Source organism: Pseudophryne corroboree, chromosome 5, assembly GCF_028390025.1.
Source record: "Pseudophryne corroboree isolate aPseCor3 chromosome 5, aPseCor3.hap2, whole genome shotgun sequence".
Classification (NCBI taxonomy): Eukaryota; Metazoa; Chordata; class Amphibia; order Anura; family Myobatrachidae; genus Pseudophryne; species Pseudophryne corroboree.
This window is the reverse complement of record NC_086448.1, coordinates 501781408-501805008: the sequence shown is the minus strand read 5'-3', so window position 1 is coordinate 501805008 and position 23601 is coordinate 501781408. Positions and strand designations below refer to the sequence as shown.

General features: G+C 47.4%; 1 protein-coding gene across 2 annotated transcripts in view; it reads left to right on the top strand.

Moving 5' to 3' along the window:
• Positions 1-23601, top strand: part of LOC134927912 (protein-glutamine gamma-glutamyltransferase 5-like) — a 352569-nt gene that overhangs the window by 232090 nt on the left and 96878 nt on the right. Inside the window, exon 13 of one of the 2 annotated variants that reach the window (XM_063923026.1) lies at positions 14624-14846. The exons of the other annotated variant lie outside the window; for it this stretch is intronic. Within the exon in view, the coding sequence (XP_063779096.1) occupies positions 14624-14783 (160 nt within the window). The 3' untranslated portion in view covers positions 14784-14846. Of the gene's footprint in view, positions 1-14623; positions 14847-23601 lie in introns of those variants that run through there. 2 annotated transcript variants of the gene reach the window in all.

Genomic DNA, 23601 nt, shown 5'->3' with positions numbered 1-23601 from the left:
ATAGGGACAACCTTATATAAGTGTTTTCCCTTATAGCATCTTTTTTATATATTTCTAACGCCAAATTAGTGCCCCCCCTCTCTGTTTTAACCCTGTTTCTGTAGTGCAGTGCAGGGGAGAGCCTGGGAGCCTTCCCTCCAGCCTTTCTGTGAGGGAAAATGGCGCTGTGTGCTGAGGAGATAGGCCCCGCCCCTTTTTCGGCGGCCTCGTCTCCCGCTCTTAACGGATTCTGGCAGGGGTTAAATATCTCCATATAGCCTCCGGAGGCTATATGTGAGGTATTTTTAGCCAAAATAGGTATTCATTTGCCTCCCAGGGCGCCCCCCTCCCAGCGCCCTGCACCCTCAGTGACTGCCGTGTGAAGTGTGCTGAGAGGAAAATGGCGCACAGCTGCAGTGCTGTGCGCTACCTTTAGAAGACTGAGGAGTCTTCTGCCGCCGATTCTGGACCTCTTCTTACTTCAGCATCTGCAAGGGGGCCGGCGGCAAGGCTCCGGTGACCATCCAGGCTGTACCTGTGATCGTCCCTCTGGAGCTGATGTCCAGTAGCCAAGAAGCCAATCCATCCTGCACGCAGGTGAGTTCACTTCTTCTCCCCTAAGTCCCTCGTTGCAGTGATCCTGTTGCCAGCAGGACTCACTGTAAAATAAAAAACCTAAGCTAAACTTTTCTAAGCAGCTCTTTAGGAGAGCCACCTAGATTGCACCCTTCTCGGCCGGGCACAAAAATCTAACTGGCTTGGAGGAGGGTCATAGGGGGAGGAGCCAGTGCACACCACCTGATCGGAAAGCTTTACTTTTGTGCCCTGTCTCCTGCGGAGCCGCTATTCCCCATGGTCCTTTCAGGAACCCCAGCATCCACTAGGACGATAGAGAAAAGGGTTTAACGACTTCAAGTTCAAAATCGGTCTGACCGAACCATCTGGTTTCGGTACCACGAAAAGGTTTAAATAGTAACCCATATTTTGCATATGAGGTGGAACTGGAACAATGACCTCTGACTTTTCCAATTTTTGGATGGCTTCCTGTAGGATAGCCCTGTCTGTCAGTAGAGCTGGTAAGCCTGATTTGAAGAACCGGTGAGGTGGGAGTTCTTGAAATTCCAGTCTGTACCCCTGGGACACAATATCCTACCCAGGGATCCAGGGTGAATGACACCCAGACGTGGCTGAAACTTCTGAGCCTCGCACCCACCAGTCCATCCTCCAGACTGTGCAGTCAACCGTCATGCTGAGGCTTTTGAGGAACCAGAAGCAGGCTTCTAGTCCTGGGAGCCTGCATGTGAAGGCTTTTTGGATTTCGAATACCCACCTCTAAAGAAGGTGGTAGGAGGCTTGGGCTAATTTGTCTTAGCGGTCCGAAAGGACTACGATGCAGATGAAGAAAAGGGTTTATTCGTAGAAGGCGTAGCTGAGGGAAGAAAAGGTGACTTACCCGCGGTTGCCGTGGAAATCCACACATCCAACGCTTCCCCATATAGAGCCTGACCTGTGTAGGGTAGGTTCTCCACACTTCTCCTGGATTCCATGTCTGCCGACCATTGGCATAGCCAGAGTCCCCTGCGAGCTGAGACAGACATGGAAGATATCCTTGCATTCAGCGTACCCAGGTCCTTCATGGATTCCACTATGAATCCTGCAGAATCCTGTATGTTACATAAAAACAGTTCAATGTCACTTTTATCCATTGTATCAAAGTCCTCTAGTAACGTGCCTGACCACTTTACTATAGCTTTTGAGATCCATGCACAGGCAATAGTAGGCCTTAACGCCACCCCTGAAGCAGTGTATATGGATTTGAGCGTAGTGTCAATCTTACAATCAGCCGGTTCTTTTAACGCGGTAGAACCAGCTTTTTTGACAGTCTGGAGACAGATGCGTCAACTATGGGTGGGTTTTCCCATCTTTTTCTATCCTCCTCAGGGAAAGGAAAAGCAACCAGAACCCTCTTGGGGATCTGGAATTTTTTCTCCGGGGTTTCCCAGGATTTTTCAAATAAAGCATTTAATTATTTAGACGCAGGGAAGGTTAGCAAGGCTTTCTTATTGTCTGTGAAGTAAGCCTCCTTAACCTGCTCAGGTGGTGTGTCAGTAATGTTTAACACATCTCTAATGGCCTCAATCATGAGCTGCACCCCCTTAGCCAGGGATGCCGCCCCTCTCAGCACATCCCCGTCACCGTCTGCCATGTCAGAGTCGGTATCCGTGTCATCTTGCATAATCTGGGCAAGTGCATGTTTCTTCGGGTATATGCTAGGGGGTTTAGAAGGAATAGGAACAGAACCTGACCGAACTGCCATAGAATTCTCTAAAACCTGAGTTTCAGTCTCAGTATGAGCTACCCTAGTAGATCATTCTCTTAATAGAAGTCAGCCATTCTGGCTCAGTAATAGGAATCTGAGACAATACATTACAGTACATGGAATGGATTCCTCTGGGGATGAAACGTCCTCTGCAGCATAAGACACAGAGCCCCTGGACATGGCTATGTGAGAAAACATACACCACACTCACACAGGAAAATGTCACAGTTTCCCCCCCAAGTACCTTCAGATAAACACTGAGCTTGGAGCCAGCACACACAAGGCGCTCAATTAGGCAGTATAACTAACCTAGCACTGACTGTGTACCTTAATAGACTGCACAGATAATACACAATCCCCCCCCCCCCTTTCTACAACCCCCTGGTGCCGCACAGGATAGCTGGAGTCGTGTGGAGGGACAGCACTCCCTGTCAGCGTCTTTGGTGCTGTATTTGCAGGGAGAAAATGGCGCTGAATGCTGCTGGGTCCGCTCTGAGGAGAAGCTCCACCCCCTGGAAATGGCGCCTCTTCCAGCATTTTCAAAAGATTATACTGGCCTGAAGATTTTGCTAGCAGCGTTACCGAGGTCCCTGATAGCCTTGAGTGACCAGTGTAGGGTATCTGCGCTGGCTCAGGGCGCCCCTCATAGCGCCGCTCTGCGTACTGCTGAGCTCTCTGGAGTTCAGTTAGTAATGCGCTCCTACCCTGTTGCCGCCATTCACACCGGCTCCCCGCTTGTTGGGTTGCCGGTGACTCACTGCGGGAGTGAGCGGTCGCCTCGGGCGGCTAGCGATCATCACCTTCAGGAGCTCAATGTCCTGTCAACCGAGATAGTGGCCATTAACCTCTCAGGGTTGGACACTACTGCCCCCCTAAGTCCCATGAAGCAGGGAGGCTGTTGCCAGCAGCCTCCCTGTGCCTAAACTCTAATGAAAAAAATAAAACTAGAAAAACTATCTGTGACCGGCTCCTCCGGGCACATTTTCTAAACTGAGTCTGGTAGGAGGGGCATAGAGGGAGGAGCCAGCCCACACTATTAAACTCTTAAAGTGCCAGTGGCTCCTAGTGGACCCGTCTATACCACATGCTACTAATGTGGACCCCAGCATCCTCTAGGACAGGCATGTCCAAACTGTGGCCCTCCAGATGTTGTGAAACTACATATTCCAGCATGCCCTGACACAGTTTTGCTGTCAGAGACTGCTAAAGCTGTGTCAGGGCATGCTGGGATGTGTAGTTTCTCAACAGCTGGAGGGCCGCAGTTTGGACATGCCTGCTCTAGGACATAAAAGAAAGGGCCATTAGAGGTGCGAGATGCAGTGCTGCTACCGACATTTCAACGCCACCGCGACGGCAACTCGCATCCTTCATCCTTAATTAGATTCCCCTCTTAAAGTATTCAACAGTCATGGGCAGTGGATGCACATTACATTACACTTATCACCTTACTACTTGCTGGCAGACCCTATCCTCACTGCTTTCTTCATTCAGATTAGCTCTGTTGGTTACTTGCTTATAAGTCGAGGAGCCATAGCGCAGCAGCTTGCAACTAGGTTATCTCTGCCATTTAGACAAAAGGAGAGAGGTGTCCAGGAGGCAATATGGAGAGAAATGGTAGGGAGGGGAAGAAATATGAGGGAGGGACAAATCTATTATCTGCTGCATAGGGCTGCAGTCAAAAATCCTGACTCCTGAGGGAGTGGGGGACCTGCCAACATTAATTACAAATCAAATGGTCCAAACATTACAAATAAAATGGTGCAGCATACAACAATCATTAAAAAGTATAGGTCTCCCACTGGTGCACACTGTTGGTAGAGATGGCGATCGATCGGGACCCCTTTCTCCCTGTCTGCTAGGTATCACACTCATGCAGGAGGTAAGGGACAGTCTTCTAACTACTTGTCACAAGTGTATTTAAAAGTGTTTGAATATACTTGTAAAATGGCAAGTAGTTTGCAAACTGTCCCTCCCTACCAGCATGAGATTTGCCAGACAGAGAGAGATCAGATTACTCACTCACTGAAGTAGCCGAAGGTCACCTGTCACACACTGAGGCAGCCTGGCTCCTGATAAGGTATACCGTACAGTCAGACAGTCAGTCTCATGTCCTGATCCCCATATTGTAGTAGCCTCACCATGCCTCTGCAATCCGCACAGTCTCCTCCCTCGCATTGTCGCTAAGGTCACTTGCCCTGCCTGACCCAGCCATCCTTGTTACACCACTGGCTGTAGGTTCCTGAGCTCACACCACCAATCAATCTGCCTGATGGTGCAGCAGGTAGACAGACCCCTTGTGCAGGTGACTCTTTTACAGTGGCCGCAGCGAGGATCTGCACGTTGCGATCATGACGGGTAGTGGTGGGGAAAATATGCAGGGTATGTGATCGCAGAGTGGAAGTTGTAATCGCGGTTGGGGGGTAGGTGTTAGGTTCTGTAATATGCGGGATGCAATGGAAGAGGAAGGCTGGTAACAAGAGGGGTAAAATCGATGAATATACGAGTGTACAGTTGTCATATGGTGCAGGAATATGCTGGGTGCTATTACGCAGGGGGGGGGGGACTCAAAGAGGACTGAAGAGAGAGGAGCAGACCATGCTACAGTAACACTGTATATTATAAAAGCTGGCTAACCACCAGCACACTGCTTTAGTTGCATAGAACTGATGGGTTACACTTACTAGAGGATAACTGTGGGCGGCCGCGGTATCCCTGCTCCTCATCTCTTATAGAAGAGGAGGAGCTCAGCTAAGGGAATAATAAAGGCATCATTTATCAGTAGAGTGCGGTGCTGCCCTCCAGTGGCCAGCGCTCATTGGGGGTCATTCTGACCTGATCGGTGCTGTGCGTTTTCGCACAGCAGCCGATCAGGTTGGAACTGCGCATGCGCCGGCGCCCGACGGCCATTGGACCGCTACGATCGCCTCTGCCTGATTGACAGGCAGAGGCGGTCGCTGTGCGAGGGGGGGGCATTTAGCCACCGTTTCGTGGGCAAGGTCCGGCCAACGCAGGCATGGCCGGACCATGCAGGGGGCAGGCCGCAGCGGCTGCGTGACATCACACACAGCTGCTGCAGGCCAGGAAGCAACGAGTAGCTCCCGGCCAGCGCGTTAAAGCTGTGCTGGCCGGGAGCTACTCCTAAAGTGCAAAAGCTGCTTTTGCACTTCTGTAGGGGGGCTGGCAGTGACATGTGGGGCAGGATAGCCCTGTGATGGGCGTCCCCCCGCATGTCTATGATCCCGATCGTAGCTGTGCTAAATTTAGCACAGCTATGATCAACTTGGAATAACCCCCATAGGCAGCTGCCTAATGGTGGCGCCGACTCTGGTGGTGTCCTGTGAAATGGAGAACAACAATTTGGAGGACAAAATAGTGGAAGATCAGGAACCACTTCCAGTTCCTAGTATTAGTGCTGAAGCTGCTGCTGCCACCAGTCATGACATTGACGATGAAATTCCATCAACTTTGTCTGCTGATGCCCGATGTCATAGAGGGCATCTAAAATCCAAGAAGCAAAAATTAATAATCAGAAAAAAAAAGGAAATTGTCTGACGAGAAACGTAAAATTGACAATATGCCATTCACGATACAAAGTGGCAAGGAAAGGCTAAGGCCTTGGCCTATGTTCATGACTGGTGGCTCAGCTTCTCATTAGGATGGAAACCCTCCTCCTTCTCGAAAAATTTAAAAAATTAAGCTTGTTAAAGCACAGGAAAAAACAACTACTGTATGGAAAGAGGAGGCTCCTACCACCATTTGCACGCCCCCTACAAGTGCTGAGAACTGCCAGTCCAGTTGCTGATATTGAGATTGAGGATGTCACTGTAGATGTACACCAGAATGAGGAGGATATAAGTGTAGCTGGCGCTGAGGAGGAAGTTGACGAGGAGGATTCTGATGGTGATGTGGTTTGTTTTAATAAGGCACCAGTGGAGACAGTTGTTGTCCGTGAGATGAGAAAGCCCATTGTCATGCCTGGGCAAAATACCAAAAAAGCCACCTCTTTGTAGTGGAATTATTTCTCCACAAATCCGGACAACAGGTGTCAACCCGTGTGTTGTCTTTGTCAATCCATAATAAGTAGGGGTAAGGATGTTAACAACCTAGGAACATCCTCCCTTATACGTCACCAGCAGCACATCATCAGAAGTCATTGTCAAGTTCAGAAACTTCCCTTCTTCCTGTTGTACCCAAGCTCCTGCAATCCATACCACCAACTCCCTCAACATTAATTTCCTCCTCAGTCAGGAACATAAGAAGTCCTGCAGGCCATGTAACTGGCATGACTGATGAGTCCTCTCCTACCCAGGATTCCTCCGGAGGATCCTTGAGTGGTACGCCTACTGCTGCTGCTGCTGTTGTTGCAGCTGGGAGTCAATCGTCATCCAAGAGGGGAAGTCAGAAAACCACTTGTACTACTTCTACTAAGCAATTGAATGTCCAACAGTCCTTTGCGAGGAAGATTAAATATGACAGCAGTCACCCTGTTGCAAAGCGTATTACTGAGGCCATAACAACTATGCTGGTGTTAGACATGTGTTCGGTATCCGCCATTAGTGCACTGGGATTTAGACAGTTGATGGACGATCACTTCAGCCTATTCGAGCCCGGAATTGACGTCAGACACCCGCCCTGCAAACTCTTTGACACGCCTGCATTTTTCCAACCACTCCCAGAAAACAATCAGTTGCCACCCACAATCGCCCTCTTCCTGTCAATCTCCTTGTGAACGGCTGTTCAAATGGTTTCTTTGCTAGAACCAGTGCACAACAACGATCCACTTTGTATCCAGAAGGCGCGCCTGCGCATTACAGTGCATACGCATGTGCAGTAGTTACCTGATCAGTGTGCAGCAAAAACCGCTAGCGAGCAAACAGATCTGAATTAGGCGCATTGTGCGTGCATTGCATATGGGCAAATTCCAGCACGTCCCATGTTTTGCACATACAATTAATTTGATGATGCAGAATTTTTTTTTCAATGACAGGGGCGTGCAGGAGATGCTGTCGGTGGCCCGAAAAATTGCGGGCCACTTTCGGCATTCTGCCACTGCTTGCCGAAGACTGGAGCGCCAGCAAGCACTCCTGAACCTGCCATCACCTGAAGCAAGAGGTGGTAACGAGGTGGAATTCAACACTCTATTTGCTTCAGAGGATGGAGGAGAAGCAAAAGGCCATTCAAGCCTATACATCCACCTACGATATAGGAAAAGGAGGGGGAATGCACCTGACTCAAGCGCAGTGGAGAATGATTTCCGTCTTGTGCAAGGTTCTCCAACCCTTCAAACTTGCCACACGTGAAGTCAGTTCAGACACTGCCAACTTGAGTCAGGTCATTCCCCTCATCAGGCTTTTGCAGAAGCAGCTGGAGAAATTGAAGGAGGAGCTAATACGGAGCGACTCTGCTAAGTATGTGGGACTTGTGGTGGAGCCCTTCATTCGTTTTGTCAGGATTCAAGGGTGGTCAATCTGTTGAAATCAGAGCACTACATTTTGGCCACTGTGCTTGATCCTAGGTTTAAAGCCTACGTTGTATCTCTCTTTCCAGCAGACACAAGTCTGCAGAGGTTCAAAGACTTGCTGGTGAGAAAATTGTCAACTCAGGTGGAACTTGACCCGTCAACAGCTCCTCCTTCATTTTTTCCCGCAACTGGGGCTGCGAGGAAAAGGATAAAATGTCCTAGCCCACCCACTGGCGGTGATGCAGGGCAGATAGGAGCAAATGTTGACATCTGGTCCAGACTGAAGACCTGCCAACAATTACTGACATGTCTACTGTCACTGCATATGTAAAGAATGGTGCAGGATTGTATCGGTGACAGCATCCAAGTAGACATGTCAGACAGTCCGTATGTATACTGGCAGGAAAAGAGGCAATTTGGAGGCCCTTGTACAAACTGGCTTTATTTTACCTAAGTTGCCCCCCATCCAGTGTGTACTCCGAAAGAGTGTTTAGTGCAGCCGGTAACCTTGTCAACAATCGGCGTAGGAGGTTACTTTCACAAAATGTGGAGAAGATTATGTCCATCAAAATTAATTAAAAATTCCACCAGGAAGACCTTTACCAGCAATTGCCTCCAGAAACTACACAGGGACCTGTGATGGTGGATTTCAGTGGGGACAAATTAATACTCTGTCAGGATAAGGATGTACACACTGAAAAGGGGGAGGAATTGGAGTATGAGGATGACATCTTGCCTCTGCAGAGCCAGTTTGTGCAAGGAGAGATTAATTGCTCCTTTTTTTTGGGGGGGGGGGGGGATTAATTGCTTCTTTTTTTGTGGGGGCCCAAACAAACCAAGCATTTCAGCCACAGTCATGTGGCAGACCCTGTCACTGAAATTATTGGTTTGTTAAAGTGTGCATGTCCTGTTTATACAACAAAAGGTGGGTGGGAGGGCCCAAGGACAATTCCATCTTGCACCTCTTTTTTTTGTCTTTGCATTATGTGCTCTTTGGGGCATAGTTTTTAAAAGTGCCATCCTGTCTGCCACTGTAGTGCCACTCCTAGACGGGCCAGGTGTTTGCGCCGCCAACTTGTGTCGCTTAGCTTAGTCATTCAGCGACATGGGTGCAATCTTTTGCCCTAAAAACAATATTGTGAGGTGTGAGGTGTTCAGAATAGACTGGAAATGAGTGAAATTGAATGTTATTGAGGTTAATAATACCGTAGGATCAAAATTACCCCCAAATTCTGTGATTTTAGCTGTTTTTATGTTTTTTTCAAAACTCATCCAGATTCAAAACCAAAACCCGAAAGGGTGGTTTTGGCAAAACCTGTCCAGATCCAAAATACAAGCGGGGATCCAGATCCAAAACCAAAACACGAAAAGTGCCCGCAACACATCTCTAATTATAACATGAATCTTGCTTGTATAGCAGAATAGAAATTTATGACTATGTTAAGTAACCTAAACTTATGAATGGTGAGGCATTACCTAGATTTAGCATGTCCCCAAAGACTGCCCAGTGTTGCATATCTGTCTCCCACTACTGGCTGCCTGATGTTATCGATGTCCTGCTGGGCTTAGGAATTTAAAAACACCAGCATTTGATCAGATATATTATACCCTTTTCACACCGCACAAATAACCCGGTATCGACCCGGCATATTGCCAGGTTGACATGGGTCAGTGTGCGGTGTCAAAGCGCCATGTCGGATTTCCCGGGTTGCCTGACCCGGTAATTCAACCTGGGTTATAAGCAGTGTTATTCCCGGGTTAAATACCGGGTCAGTGGCTCTGTAAACAGATTCCCGTGTCGAACCGATCCGGGACCCGTTTACAAGATAGGGAATGCGGCGCTGAGATGAGCTCATCTCCCAGCGCCGCCTCCACCTCCGCCTCTGCTGCCAGCTCCGCCCCCCGCCGCTATGGCAACCGACTCGGCATATTGCAGGGTCTGGAAGCCAGCAGAAAGAGGTAGGAGAGTCTCCAATGCCGGATCCCACCCGGGAATGACCCGTTTCCAATTCCCAGGTGGGATCCGGCTTTGGAGATGTGAAAGGGGTATTAGATAATATGAAAGAAGATTGTGGTGCTAAGCCTGCAAGGGATATGTCTGATTGGCGAATTTTGTAAGTTCCAAATAGCACTAAGCCTTGTCATTTTTCAAACACAGCCTGTAACATCAGGGCCGGCTTAAGGCTTGGGGGTGCCTGGGGCACTTAAGACAGGGGGACCCAGTTGGAGGGGGAGGGGCCTTGGAGGTATATTAGATTGTGAATACCTCCCAACATGACCCATTACAGGAGGGACAAATTGCTCTCTACCTGGTCTTCCCTCTTAATATATATGTGTGGTGTCACCTGTTTTGAACTATTTAATTAATAAGAAAGGTATTTCAATACAGGTGGTTGCAATCATAAACTAAGAAGGAAGTCCAGGTAGAGAGCATTTTGTCCCTCCTGGAATGAATCATATTGGGCGGTACGGATTGTGTATATTAGATGTAAACTAATAGTTGTCTTTCAATTAGGTGGAACTATAAACAGTACCCAGACATTATTAAACTATTTTATAAAATTTTATTGTAGTGGAACAACGACAACTTAAAGGGGTATATGCAATTCCGGGCGAATTGCGGCACTTTTTCGCCCGTTTTTAAATTCGACACAATTCGACCGTCGAATTCCGGCAGGTGGGTGCCGGAATTCAACATATTCAATAAAAAACGAATTCGACAGTCCCGCTGTCGAAAAACGGCCGATTTGACGGATTTTGATTAGATTTTTAAAAATGTTTAAAAAACGGTAAAAAACCCGAAAAAAATTTGCGTGGGTTGCCCCCTCCTAAGCATAACCAGCCTCGGGCTCTTTGTGCCGGTCCTGGTTGCCAAAATACGGGGAAAAAATGACAGGGGATCCCCCGTATTTTAACAACCAGCACCGGGCTCTGCACCTGGTCCTGGTGCAAAAAATACGGGGGACAAAAAGAGTAGGGGGTCCCCCATATTTTTTGTACCAGCACCGGGCTCCACTAGCTGGACAGATAATGCCACAGCCGGGGGTCACTTTTATATAGCGCCCTGCGGCCGTGGCATTTTATACCCAACTAGTCACCCCTGGCCGGGGTACCCTGGAGGAGTGGGGACCCCTTCAATCAAGGGGTCCCCCCCCAGCCACCCAAGGGCCAGGGGTGAAGCCAGAGGCTGCCCCCCCCATCCAAGGGCTGCGGATGGGGGGCTGATAGCCTTGTTGAAAATGTAAGAATATTGTTTTTTGCAGAAGAACTACAAGTCCCAGCAAGCCTCCCCCGCAAGCCGGTACTTGGAGAACCACAAGTACCAATATGCGGGGGGGAAACGGGGCCGCTGGTACCTGTAGTTCTACTGCAAAAAAAAATACCCAAATAAAAACAGGACACGCACACCGTGAAAATACAACTTTATTTCACACATGCCGACACACATACTTACCTATGTTGGCACGCCGACTCTGGCCACGTCTCCAATGTCGACGTCCGGGGTACCTGAAAATAAAATTATACTCACCTGATCCAGTGTCCAGTTCTTTTATTATAATCCACGTACTTGGCAAAACAAAAAAACGCATTTACCCGAACCAGACGGACTGAAAGGGGTCCCATGTTTACACGTCTGTCATGTAAACATGTCTGCCAGCTCAGACGAGCAAAGCCAATCAGGAGAGTGCCACGAAGTGGAGCTTCCTGATTGGCTGAAGGGACCTTCTGTGACAGGAGTCACGGGGGGTCTCTGCATTCGGGGAAAGGGGTCCCATGTGTAAACATGGGACCCCTTTCAGTCTGTCTGGTTCTGGTAAATGCGTTTTTTTGTTTTGCCAAGTACGTGGATTACAATAAAAGAACCGGACACTGGATCAGGTGAGTATAATTTTATTTTCAGGTACCCCGGACGTTGACATTGGAGACGTGGCCAGAGTCGGCGTGTCAATACAACATAGGTAAGTATGTGTGTCGGCATGTATGTAATAAAGTTATACTTTCACGGTGTCTGTGTCCTGTTTTTATTTGGGTATTTTTTTTGCAGTAGAACAACAGGTACCAGCGGGCCCGTTTCCTCCCCGCATGCTGGTACTTGTGGTTCTCCAAGTACCGGCTTGTGTGGGAGGCTTGCTGGGACTTGTAGTTCTTCTGCAAAAACCCAATATTCTTACATTTTCAACAAGGCTATCAGTCCCCCATCCACAGCCCTTGGATGGGGGGGACTGCCTCGGGCTTCACCCCTGGCCCTTGGGTGGCTGGGGGGGGACCCCTTGATTGAAGGGGTCCCCACTCCTCCAGGGTACCCCGGCCAGGGGTGACTAGTTGGGTATTTAATGCCACGGCCGCAGGGCGCTGTATAAAAGTGACCCCCGGCTGTGGCATTATCTGTCCAGCTAGTGGAGCCCAGTGCTGGTACAAAAAATATGGGGGACCCCTACTCTTTTTGTCCCCCGTATTTTTTGCACCAGGACCAGGCGAAGAGCCCGGTGCTGGTTGTTAAAATACGGGGGATCCCCGGTCATTTTTTCCCCATATTTTGGCAACCAGGACCGGCTCAAAGAGCCCGAGGCTGGTTATGCTTAGGAGGGGGGGACCCCACGCATTTTTTTTCCTGATTTTTACCCCATTCCATTAAAAAATAAAAATAAAATAAAAATATTTTTAAAAATATATAAATAATACTTATGCCTCCTAAATAGACAAACCAAGTACCTAATCCCTTCTAATATAAATAGATATGCTATTACCAATAAAAAAAACACAAAAAAAACATGTTTTTAAAATTTTTTATTACATTCCGCCAGCAAAGTGTGGCGGATTGAAAATGACGAATTTACTGTCTAAAAGCACTGTTGTCGAATTTACAATCTTCAATTGAATATACTTTTGTCGAAATGCCGCATTTGTACCATTGCAGAAATGTCGAATTTGTCAAATGTCGAATTTCAAAAAGTCGAATTTGGAAAGTCCGTTTTTTTGACGAAAAGTACTGTATTGCATTGTCGAATTTTTTGGGGGGGCGAAAATGTCCCGTTTTTCGACATTTTCGGGAATTCGACCGCAATTGCATATACCCCAAAATATCTTAAAATACTGTACGCTTAAAAATAAAATCTATCATTTATCTTGTCACAAGATTAGCAGCAGCCTCTGTACTAGTTACACACTGGGACAGGACTCAGGCGCTCTCTCTCTAGACCTTCATTAGATAACAGGTTACACAGTACACAGACACCCAGGCAGTGACCCTGTATGTGACCCTGTGTCACATACAGTTTTCTCCACCCTCCCATCTCTCCTCTGATTGGAAAGCTCCATAGTAAGCTCATGAAATCTGATACTCCTTTGTCTCTGCCTGCACTGCATAATGCTGGTCATTCCGACTTGTTCGCTCGCTAGCAGTTTTTAGCAGCCGTGCAAACGCATAGTCGCCGCCCACTAGTAGTGTATTTTCGCTTTGCAGAAGTGCGACTGCCTGTGCAGCAGAGCGCCTGCAAAAACATTTTGTGCAAAACAAGACCAGCCCTGGACTTACTCTTTGTGTGCGTTGATTCTAACGTTGGAGGGATGGCTTTTGACGTCACACACCCGCCCAGCGTTCGCCGAGGCCACGCCTGCGTTTTCCCTGGCACGCCTGCGTTTTCCTTAGCACTCCCTGAAAACGGTCAGTTGACACCCAGAAACGCCCCTTTCCTGTCAATCTTCTTGCGACCGCCAGTGCGAATGAAAACGTCCCTAGAACCTGTGCAAAACTACAAAGGCCTTTGTACCCGTACGTCGCGTGTGCGCATTGCGGTCACTCCCCCGCTCCATTAGACTCGCCCCGACCTTGCAAAGCTTCAAACGGGCACTAAAAACCCACCTATTCATCAAAGCATACCCTCCCGATGCATAACCCAGTGCTGAAGCCCCGCCTCCACCCCCCTGCCTCATGCCGTGAACACCTCAGCTTTGCTTGCATACTGCCATCTGGCTACCTCCCACTTGCCTGCACCTCTTGTCAGCTGTCTATCGCCCCTCCCCACTAGATTGTTAGCTCTTCGGAGCAGGGCCCTCTTTCCTCTTGTTATCTAAGCCCTCGTGTCGACACATTTCACTCGCAGCTCTCCCCTACTCAATGACCATCTTTATCCTGCTAGTAAAGGCTCATCTCCATCTATGGCCACCAGCCTCTAGTAGTACGATGATCACTCCATCAATACTTACATCTTAGCTGTATTATGTCTTGAGAACGTGTGGTGCTCTGTTACCTGTACTCTATTTCTGTTATTTATTTACTGTAATGCTATGTTTTGTCTCCCTGTACTGTCCTTTGTACGGCGCTGCGAAACACATGTGGCGCCTTATAAATAAAATGTAATAATAATAATATACGCATGCGCAGAAATGCCGATTTTTAGCCTGATCACTGTGCTGCGAACAACGGCAGCTAGCTATCAGCTCGGAATGACCCTCACTGTCCTGCTTACATTCTGGCAGCCTGGTTCTGCTGCTACATAGGAGAGAAAGCTTGGGGCCATGTCAGTGTCCTCTCGGCTTTGGGCCCCCTGACAAAAGGGGGTCCGAGGTACAGCATGCCCTGCCCTCCCCCCATCCTTAATCTGGCTAAGTGTAACATGGCAGTTAGGAGCTAATTGGCTAGTTCTTTATCTCTCTCTACTTTATCACACTCCAAGGTTTAGTACATCTCCCCCATGTTTAATCCCATTTAGCCTGTGATACATATGAGCTCACTAAGAAAAATATCAGGTTGAGATTTGGAAAACAGTGGCATACAGCAGATTATATTTTACTTGAATGTACTTTTAAAATCTTTTGAAATCTACTTTTGAAGTACTAACGTTAGTATGTTCCTTTTACAGGCTCGGGACTGTGAAACCTGGGAAAACACTCACTGCTAAGTTTGAATTGATTCCATATAAACATGGCAGAAAGATGCTGCAATTGCTGTTTACCAGCGATAGGATCAAATACATCAGAGAATACATTGATATAATTGTTTTATCCAATCCCATTATCTAAACTGCACAAAGTATAATTAGCAATTTCAAATCTATACAAGTTTGTGGGGGAGATGTACTAAGCAGTGATAAAAGTAGAGAAGTGAGCCAGCGGAGAAGTTGCCCATGGCAACCAATCAGCATTGACAATACATTTATAATTTGCATACTATAAAAGTATACAGAGCAGCTGATTGGTTGCCATGGGCAACTTATCCACTGGCTCACTTATTCACTTTTATCACTGCTTAGTATATGTCCCCCTAAATCTCCTTATTTTGTTATCAGATAAGGGGTTTATTCATGAAGCAGTGAAAAGTGTGGAGAAGTAAGCCAGTGGAGAAGTTGTCCATGGCAACCAATCAGCATTGAAGTAACATACTTTAAAATTATACAGAGCAGCTGATTGGTTGCCATGGGCAACTTCTCCACTGGCTTACTTCTCCACACTTTTCACTGCTTCATGAATAGTCCCCTAAGAGTGAAATATAACTGGTTGTCCTGGCTATATGTAAACCATTTGTTGTTCTATTTAGTTGAAATTAAGACATTTGTACAGTATGTTGTGTTTTGTTACTTTTAATAATGCCTTGAAAAAATATTAGCAAGAACTTAAGGTTTTACTCCCTAAAAAGTTGTTCATGAACTTTCTCTTTAAATCAGAACTTTTTTTTTAAGCTAAGAGCCTTCTCTTGCTTGTTTTCTGTAACTGGGAAACCTACTGTAGTTTCCTCAGCAAACACACACACATCCAGAGCCAGATTAAAAATGGGGGGAGGATGATCAGTATGATAAACTGATAGACGGGATGCCGGCTGTCCGTATACTGACAGTGGCATCCTGTCCATCATAATCCTGACAGCCCCCCATTTAACCCCCTAACCCTCACCTTTTCCCTACCCTAACCCTCCATGGTGGTGCCTAACCCTAACACTCCCTGCTACGTGACTAGCGCTAACCCTCCCTTCCCTGCTACCTAAACCTAACCCTCCTCGCTAGGTGCTTAACCCTAACCCTCATCTTTTCCCTAACATAACCCTCCCCGCTAGGTGCCTAACCCTAACCCTCCCTGCTAGGTGCCTAACCCTAACCCTCCCTGCTAGGTGCCTAACCCTAACCCTCCCTGCTAGGTGCCTAACCCTAACCTCCCTTCCCTGCTACCTAAACCTAACCCTCCCTGCTAGCTGCCTAACCCTAACCCTCCCTGCTAGGTGCCTAACCCTAACCCTCCCTTCCCTGCTACCTAAACCTAACCCTCCCTGCTAGGTGCCTAATCCTAACCTCCCCATCTACGTGCCTAACCCTCCCTCCCTGATCCCTAAGCCTAAGGTTCCTGTGCGTGGACCCTAAGCCTAACTTAGGGTCTGCTGTCTGGATCTAAACCCCCCTGTGGCAGGACGGCATAGCGTCCCGCTGTCAGGACATTCGGGATGCCGGCTGTCGGTATTTTGACGCTGGCTGTCGGTATCTTGATACCGGCATCCCGTTTGGCATTGGTATATTGACACCAGGAATGTGTCCTCCCTCCGGATCCCGGCGTCAGAATATCGACTGCCAGGGTCCCGTTCGTCGGGAAGCTAACTGCTTCCCGGGGTGAGTGCCTTAGGTCACCCCCTTACTCGGGGCCTATAAGTCAGAACACTCCTTACCTATCCACTACTGCTGGCTACTGTGTTGCAGCACATCAGAAGTGGGACATAATGCAGGGAGGGCGGAGTCTACTGCTACTCAGCAGCAGCCTCCATAGAGCCTCCCCAGCCCAGCATGTTCTGCTGGACTGGGTGGAAGGCTCTTTCTCCTCACCCTGCATGATGTCCCACTGCCCTGTGCAGTTTTACAGCAGTCATCGGTAAAGGATAGGTAAGAAGTGTTAAAAGGGGATCGTACTTATCGGGCCTTCCTGGATCCACCCCTAAAGTCTGTGCTGGCAAGAGGTGGGGGGGAGCTGGTGGAGTGGGGTGCCCCTAGATGCTTAATCTGGCCCAGCACAAATTCATGATATTTCAGATATGGACTGTCCTATTAAATCATGGGTTTGATGCAAAGGCAAGTCAGTCACAGTTAACTAACATTGTGGACACGGGACTAAGTGTGAATATTCATTTGTATACCAACTAGTACATATCTATGTAATTGCACCATCCCCTTTCCATAAAGTTGGTTTCATCATAGGTGTTATCATTATCAGTGAGCATTTTTAACAGCCTTATCCTCCATGCAAACAATCAGCTTTAAATTAGACGGATCTTATACATGTCCCTACCAAAAATAGCCTACATGCAAATACCCCATTGCCACACAGATATGCCATTTCAGCCTTTAATGTAGATATGACTTAGGGACTTATTCAGAGATGGACAAAGCTGCTGCGTTCGCATGCAGGGCCGTGTCCAAAGGGTCTGCACATGTTCAGTGCCTGTAGTCCGCGTGCGCTAGACTTCACTATGTGATTGCATCCCTGAAGGATGCGATCACATAGTGATTGACAGGCGACGGGTGTACAGGGGCGACCTCTATTCGATCCAACGGATTGCAATCGCAGTGCGGGGTGCCGCCACACATGCCGGGCAGCCTTGCCCTGTGTTGGGCGGCCCCCAGCATTTGAGTAGTATGGTCGCATATGCTGCGCTAGCAAAATCTGCAACCATCTCTCATTTACCCCCTTAGTGAGCATGATTTGGAATTACATAGGGTGCGTGCACGTGGGGTTCACTACGGCTGGCCGGCGGTCGGGCTCTCGGCGACCAGCATACCGGCGCCGGGAGGCCGACCGCCGGCTTACCGACAGTGTGGCGAGCGCACATGAGCCCCTTGCGGGCTCGCTGCGCTCACCATGCTACGGGCACGGTGGCGCGCTACGCACGCCACACTATTTTATTCTCCCTCTATGGGGGTCGTGGACCCCCACGAGGGAAAATAAGTGTCGGTATGCCGGCTGTCGGGCTCCCGGCGCCGGTATACTGAGCGCCGGGAGCCCGACCGCCGGCATACAGAAGACCACCCTGCACGTGGTAACAGAGCATGTGTAATGCTAAAAATTCTAAATCTTTTGACAAAATAGACTTGCATTTAGCTGTGCAAAGGCCCCATCATAATCAAAGTTCAAAGCAAAAGAAAAACAGAAGCCAGCCGATAGTTACAGACTTGTGCTATCATCGGACGACTGCGCATGTGTCAGAATTGCACTGCGCACACACCAAGGCACCTTAGTGATGCTACTTGCAGTGAGAATTGCTTTGCAAAGTGATTGACAGTCAGACACAGTTTGCGGGCTGTTTCGGGGAATGGCAGCAAAAACGCAGGCATGTCCCGACCATTTTTGGGGCATGAAAATATGGAAGATTCCAATAGCACAGGCTATTGTCTATATAAAAAAATCTGAAAAGGGAGAGCCCCTTATTGTATTATAGTATCAGCTCGTACATTTTTTGTATATACATGGGGTGTGCCACCACGTGACAAATGATAATGAACATATTTTACAAAGGAGAAAAGGACTTGCCTTGGTGTGGTGCACCTGAAGCTATGAATTAATGTTTATGGATTTTTAAAAAAATAATCTTACATTTTAAAAACGGCTAAATAATGCGAAAAACTGTCATACACTGGTTCATCCGATGATTTCATATATTACTTACATACATACTTGCCGACATTCTGGCTGCTCTCTGCGGGAGAGAGCAGCCAGGTCGGCTCAGCAGGGGGGCAGGGGAGGGCTGTGACGTGGGGAGGAGGTGGACCGGAGGCGGGGGTGGGGCAGGGGCAGGCCGGGGGCAGAGTTACCGTGGCACATCCTTTAAACCACGCCCCCACTCTGTAATGCCGTGATCGCCGGCATTACACCGCAGGGGGCGTGGCTATGATGACGCGATTCAGCAAGAATCGCGTCATCAACTGCCCGGACCGCCCACTTTACACACTAAGTGGGCGGACGGGCATAGGGACCCCTGAAATCGGGAGACTTGCCTGCTCTTCCGGGGGGGCCGGGCGGGTCACCCGATTTTCGAGAGCCTCCCGGCCATTCCGGGAGAGTAGGCAAGTATGCTTACATACTTACCAGTGACAGTGACGTATAACCTATGGGGAATTACATTGCAATTTATGTGGCAAACTAGCACCACACTCTGAGTTAGGGGGGAATCACAATATATAATACTTTAAGACAGAGTACCAGGAAACTGAAACTATAAATTATAACAAGAAACAATAGTAACTGAGTTTTTTTAATATAATTCACACAGAAGAGTGATGACATGCTGTATGCATTGGTATTCTCACACACAGTACATTTTATATCACAAGTTCACCTTTTCATTTTTTTCTCTTCAGTATTTTGCCGTTTTTAAAATGTAAAATTATTTTAAAATAATCCATAAAAGTTGATTATTAGCCTCTGGTGCACCACACCAAGACAAATCCCTTTCTCTTTCGTAATATACATTTTTTGGGCATGCCTCAGCCTACAACTGTGATCCTGTACCCATAATACATGGGTCTTAGTTCACACAGCCATTCAGCTCAACAATATGGTTAATCAGACGGTCAGTTATAGAAGGATCTGTGACCACTGCTGCATGTTTGTATGCAGCTGCTTGGATCTATGAAGCCGCCGGTAGGCGTCTCAATACATTTTCAGGTGACTTCAGCATTAGCATATTTTGCAAATCCACTGCATACGAGATTGCAGCTGTGAATGCATTAGCGTACATCTAGACCAGAGATAGAACAACACATGACCATATGAAACACAACTAAAATTCCCCATGTCCTGGCATTTGTGCTGCGTAAACTCTCATAGTGAACACGGTACCCAGTATCTATGTCGCCCACACTTAGGTCGACATGCATTAGCTCGACCACTATTGGTTGACATGCATTAGGTCGACTTGGTTATAGGTCAACATGTTCTAGATCAACATGACAAAAGGTCGACATGAGTTTTTCACAATTTTTTTCATTTTTGGAACTTTTTCATACTTTGCGTTCCACGTGGACCACAATTAGGAACGGTAACCTGTACCGAGTGTAGCCGTAGTGAAGCCAGGCACCTTGACCGAAGCAAGGCGAGTGAAGTGAGTTATGTGAGGGGACACGGTGCACTAATTGGGGTTCACGGTCACTCTACGAAGAAAATGACACCATTTTTTTTTAAAAACCTCATGTCGACCTTTTGTCATGTCGACCTATTTCAGGTGACGACTTAGTTACTGTCGACCAATAGTGGTCAACTTAGACACTGTCAACCTAAGTGTGGTCGACCATATGAGCCACACCCGTGAACACATCAGTGCAATCCTAGTACTGATGTCACAATATTCATAGGCAAAAGTGAATGTGTTATTACATGTATCTGTGTGTTTTTGTCTTTAGTATACCATTAACATGATGATTTCTGAGTATATTTACATAATCACCAACTTTTCTTTTTGCTATATGCTTTATCTTAGTTAACAGAAATGTATACATTTTCTGATAAAATATGTAAAGATCATAATAATAAAGATATTAAAGCATTAAAAGTAGTTTAGAATTCTGAGCTTTTTGATATATGTTGAGTTCTGGCAGTAGACAATCAATGGGGGTCATTCCGAGTTGTTCGCTCGTTGCCGATTTTCGCTATACTGCGATTAGTCGCTTACTGCGCATACGCAAGGTTAGCAGAGCGCTTGCGCTTAGTTATTTGACACAAAAGTTAGGTATTTTACTCACGGCCTAACGTGGATTTTTCATCGTTCTGGTGATCGTACTGTGATTGACAGAAAGTGGGTGTTTCTGGGCAGAAACTTGCCGTTTTCTGGGAGTGTGCAAAAAAAACGCTGGCGTTTCTGGGAAAAACGCGGGAGTGTCTGAAGAAACAGGGGAGTGTCTGGGCGAACGCTGGGTGTGTTTGTGACGTCAAACCAGGAACGAAACTGACTGAACTGATCGCAATGTAGGAGTAAGTCTGGAGCTACTCAGAAACTGCTAAGAAATTTCTATTCACAATTCTGCTAATCTTTCATTCGCTATTCTGCTAAGTTAAGATACACTCCCAGAGGGCGGCGTCTTAGCGTGTGCAATGCTGCTAAAAGCAGCTAGCGAGCGAACAACTCGGAATCACCCCCATTGTTATACTGTATAACTCTAGAAAAACAATGGAGAACATAAATTTGGAGGATAAAATAGGGAAAGATCAAGAACCACTTCCTTCTAGTGCTGAAGCTGCTGCCACTAGTCATGACACAGACAATTAAATGGGCGGCGGCTTAGCGTGTGCAATGCTGCTAAAAGCAGCTAGCGAGCGAACAACTCGGAATGAGGTAAATTTCCAGTTATGTCAATTCATAATACATTTTATCTTGTATTGTCAATTTGGAGGTTTTGTTCATCATTTTGATCCAAAATATTTACCTGATGTTGGATTTTATAGACTGCTAGGGGGTCTGAGACAGGAGAAAATCCTTTACCCTGATTTAAATTGTATTTAAAGACATTGGACCCTATGCAGGTTGGATTGTAGATTCTGCTGAAAAGGAGAACCTGCAATATTTCTATCACATGTTGGGGGCCGCCCAGTGCAGGACAAGACCACCTAGCAAGCTGACCGTCCCGCCAAGCGTCTGTGACTGCAATTTAATTGCAGTTGTAACAACTGTGGACAACCCCTGCTTTTTTCCTTCAGAGCAGCTGCTTGTGATGTCACGCAGCCGCCCCGAAAACAGCACCACTGCCCCTGTTTGAAGAATCCTGCCCCTGCAATGTCACGTCACTGCCGCGCGAATGTATCTGCCTGTCAATCAGGCAGAGGCTTTCGCAGCCAACTGCACACAGGCAGGACGGGACCTGCACATGCGCACTGCCATCTGATAGGGCATATTGCAGTTGCAATGCGACCGGAATAAGGCCCTTTGGGGGTAATTCAGAGTTGATCGCAGCAGCAAATTTGTTAGCAGTTGGGCAAAACCATGGGGGTCATTCCGAGTTGATCACTAGCTGCCGTTGTTCGCTGCGTGAAAAAAAGGCTAATCTGTGCATGCGTATGCACCGCAATGCGCATGCACGTCGTACGGGTACAAAGTCCATTGTGGTTTTGCACTGGTTCTAGCGATGATTCCAATCGCACAGCCGAACGCAAGGAGATTGACAGAAAGAGGGCGTTTATGGGTGTCAACTGACCGTTTTCTGGGAGTGTTTGGAAAAACGCAGGCGTGTCCGGGCGTTTGCTGGGCGGGTATCTCACGTCATTACCGCACAGTATAAGTAACTACAAGGCTGGTCTTGTTTTGCACAAAATGTGTCTGCAGGCGCTCTGCTGCACAGGCGTTCGCAATCCTGCAAAGCAAATATACACTCCCCCGTTTTGCAGGCTACGGGGCAATGCTGAAGGAGCGTCACAATCCCCTAGCTAAAATACACAGGGGCGATAGGGATAAGCAAGGTCTATGTACATTACGGTATACCGGACTTGACTGCATAGTACACTGGCAAAATATCCACCACCCCTGAACCCCCACCACGTGGCAGGCAGCGCTCGGATATGGAGTGAGAGAAGGCATAAGTTTTGCATGCTACGGGGCAATGCTGAAGGAGCGTCACAATCCCCTAGCTAAAATACACAGGGGCGAGAGGGATAAGCGAGGTCTATGTACATTACAGTACACTCAGAATCAGAATACACTCATTTATACTCATTACCGCTGTGTATTTGCATTTAGCATAAAGAATCGCTCCTGCAGATCTACTCTGATTTATGTCAAACCTGTGTGCACCCTTCCATTGAATGTATTAGAGAGAAAAAAAATAATATTAAAGTGAATGACACGGGAACACATTAAAAAAAAGGTTGCCACTTCCTTCCCATTGGTGTTGGTTTATGCCTTAAGGGACTCGGATGCTCAAAGTTGTATTTCAAAGGCACAGTTTTTGCCACCGGCTCCCCCTATCCCCATCGCCCTTCCCCCCTGGGAGCCTGCACAGGTCATGCAGTAGAGAGGGAGGGAGTTCAGGTCGTGTGCAATACACAAACGCTGAAGATCTACAGTACTGTTTTGTTCAGTCAGAATATACTCATTTATACTCATTACCGCTGTGTATTTGCATTTAGCGTAAAGAATCACTCCTGCAGATTTACTCTGATTTATGTGAAACCTGTGTACACCCTTCCATTGAACGTATTAGAGAGAAAAAAAATAATATTAAAATTAATGTCACGGGAACACATTAAAAAAAAGGTTGGCACTTCCTTCCCATTGGTGTTGGTTTATGCCTTAGAGTACTCGGACGCTCAAACTTGTATTTCAAAGGCACAGTATTTTCCACCGCCTCCCCCTACCCCCATCGCCCTTCCCCCCTGGGAGCCTGCACAGGTCATGCAGTAGACAGAGAGGCAGTTCAGGTTATGTGCAATACACAAACGCCGAAGATCTACAGTACTGTTTTGCTCAGTTAGTTGCATCAGAATACACTCATTTATACTCATTACCGCTGTGTATTTGCATTTAGCGTAAATAATCACTACTGCAGATTCACTCTGATTTATGTGAAACTTGTGTGCACCCTTCCATTGACTGTCTTACAAAGAAAAAAAAATAATATGTACTGTAAGTGAATGTCACGGGAACACATAAAAAAAGGCACTTCAGGACTCGAACCCTGGACCCTCAGCGTGGGAGGTGGGAGCCTTCATTACTAGCCCACGATGCCTCATGAGAGATTCACAATTTCATGTGTAAAAGTACTGCTAACAGTGACCCCTCCCCATTCGTGTTGGTTTATGCCTTAGGGGACTCGGACGCTCATACTTGCATTTCAAAAGCACTGTATTTTCCACCGCCTCCCGCTAGCCCATCGCCCTTCCCCCC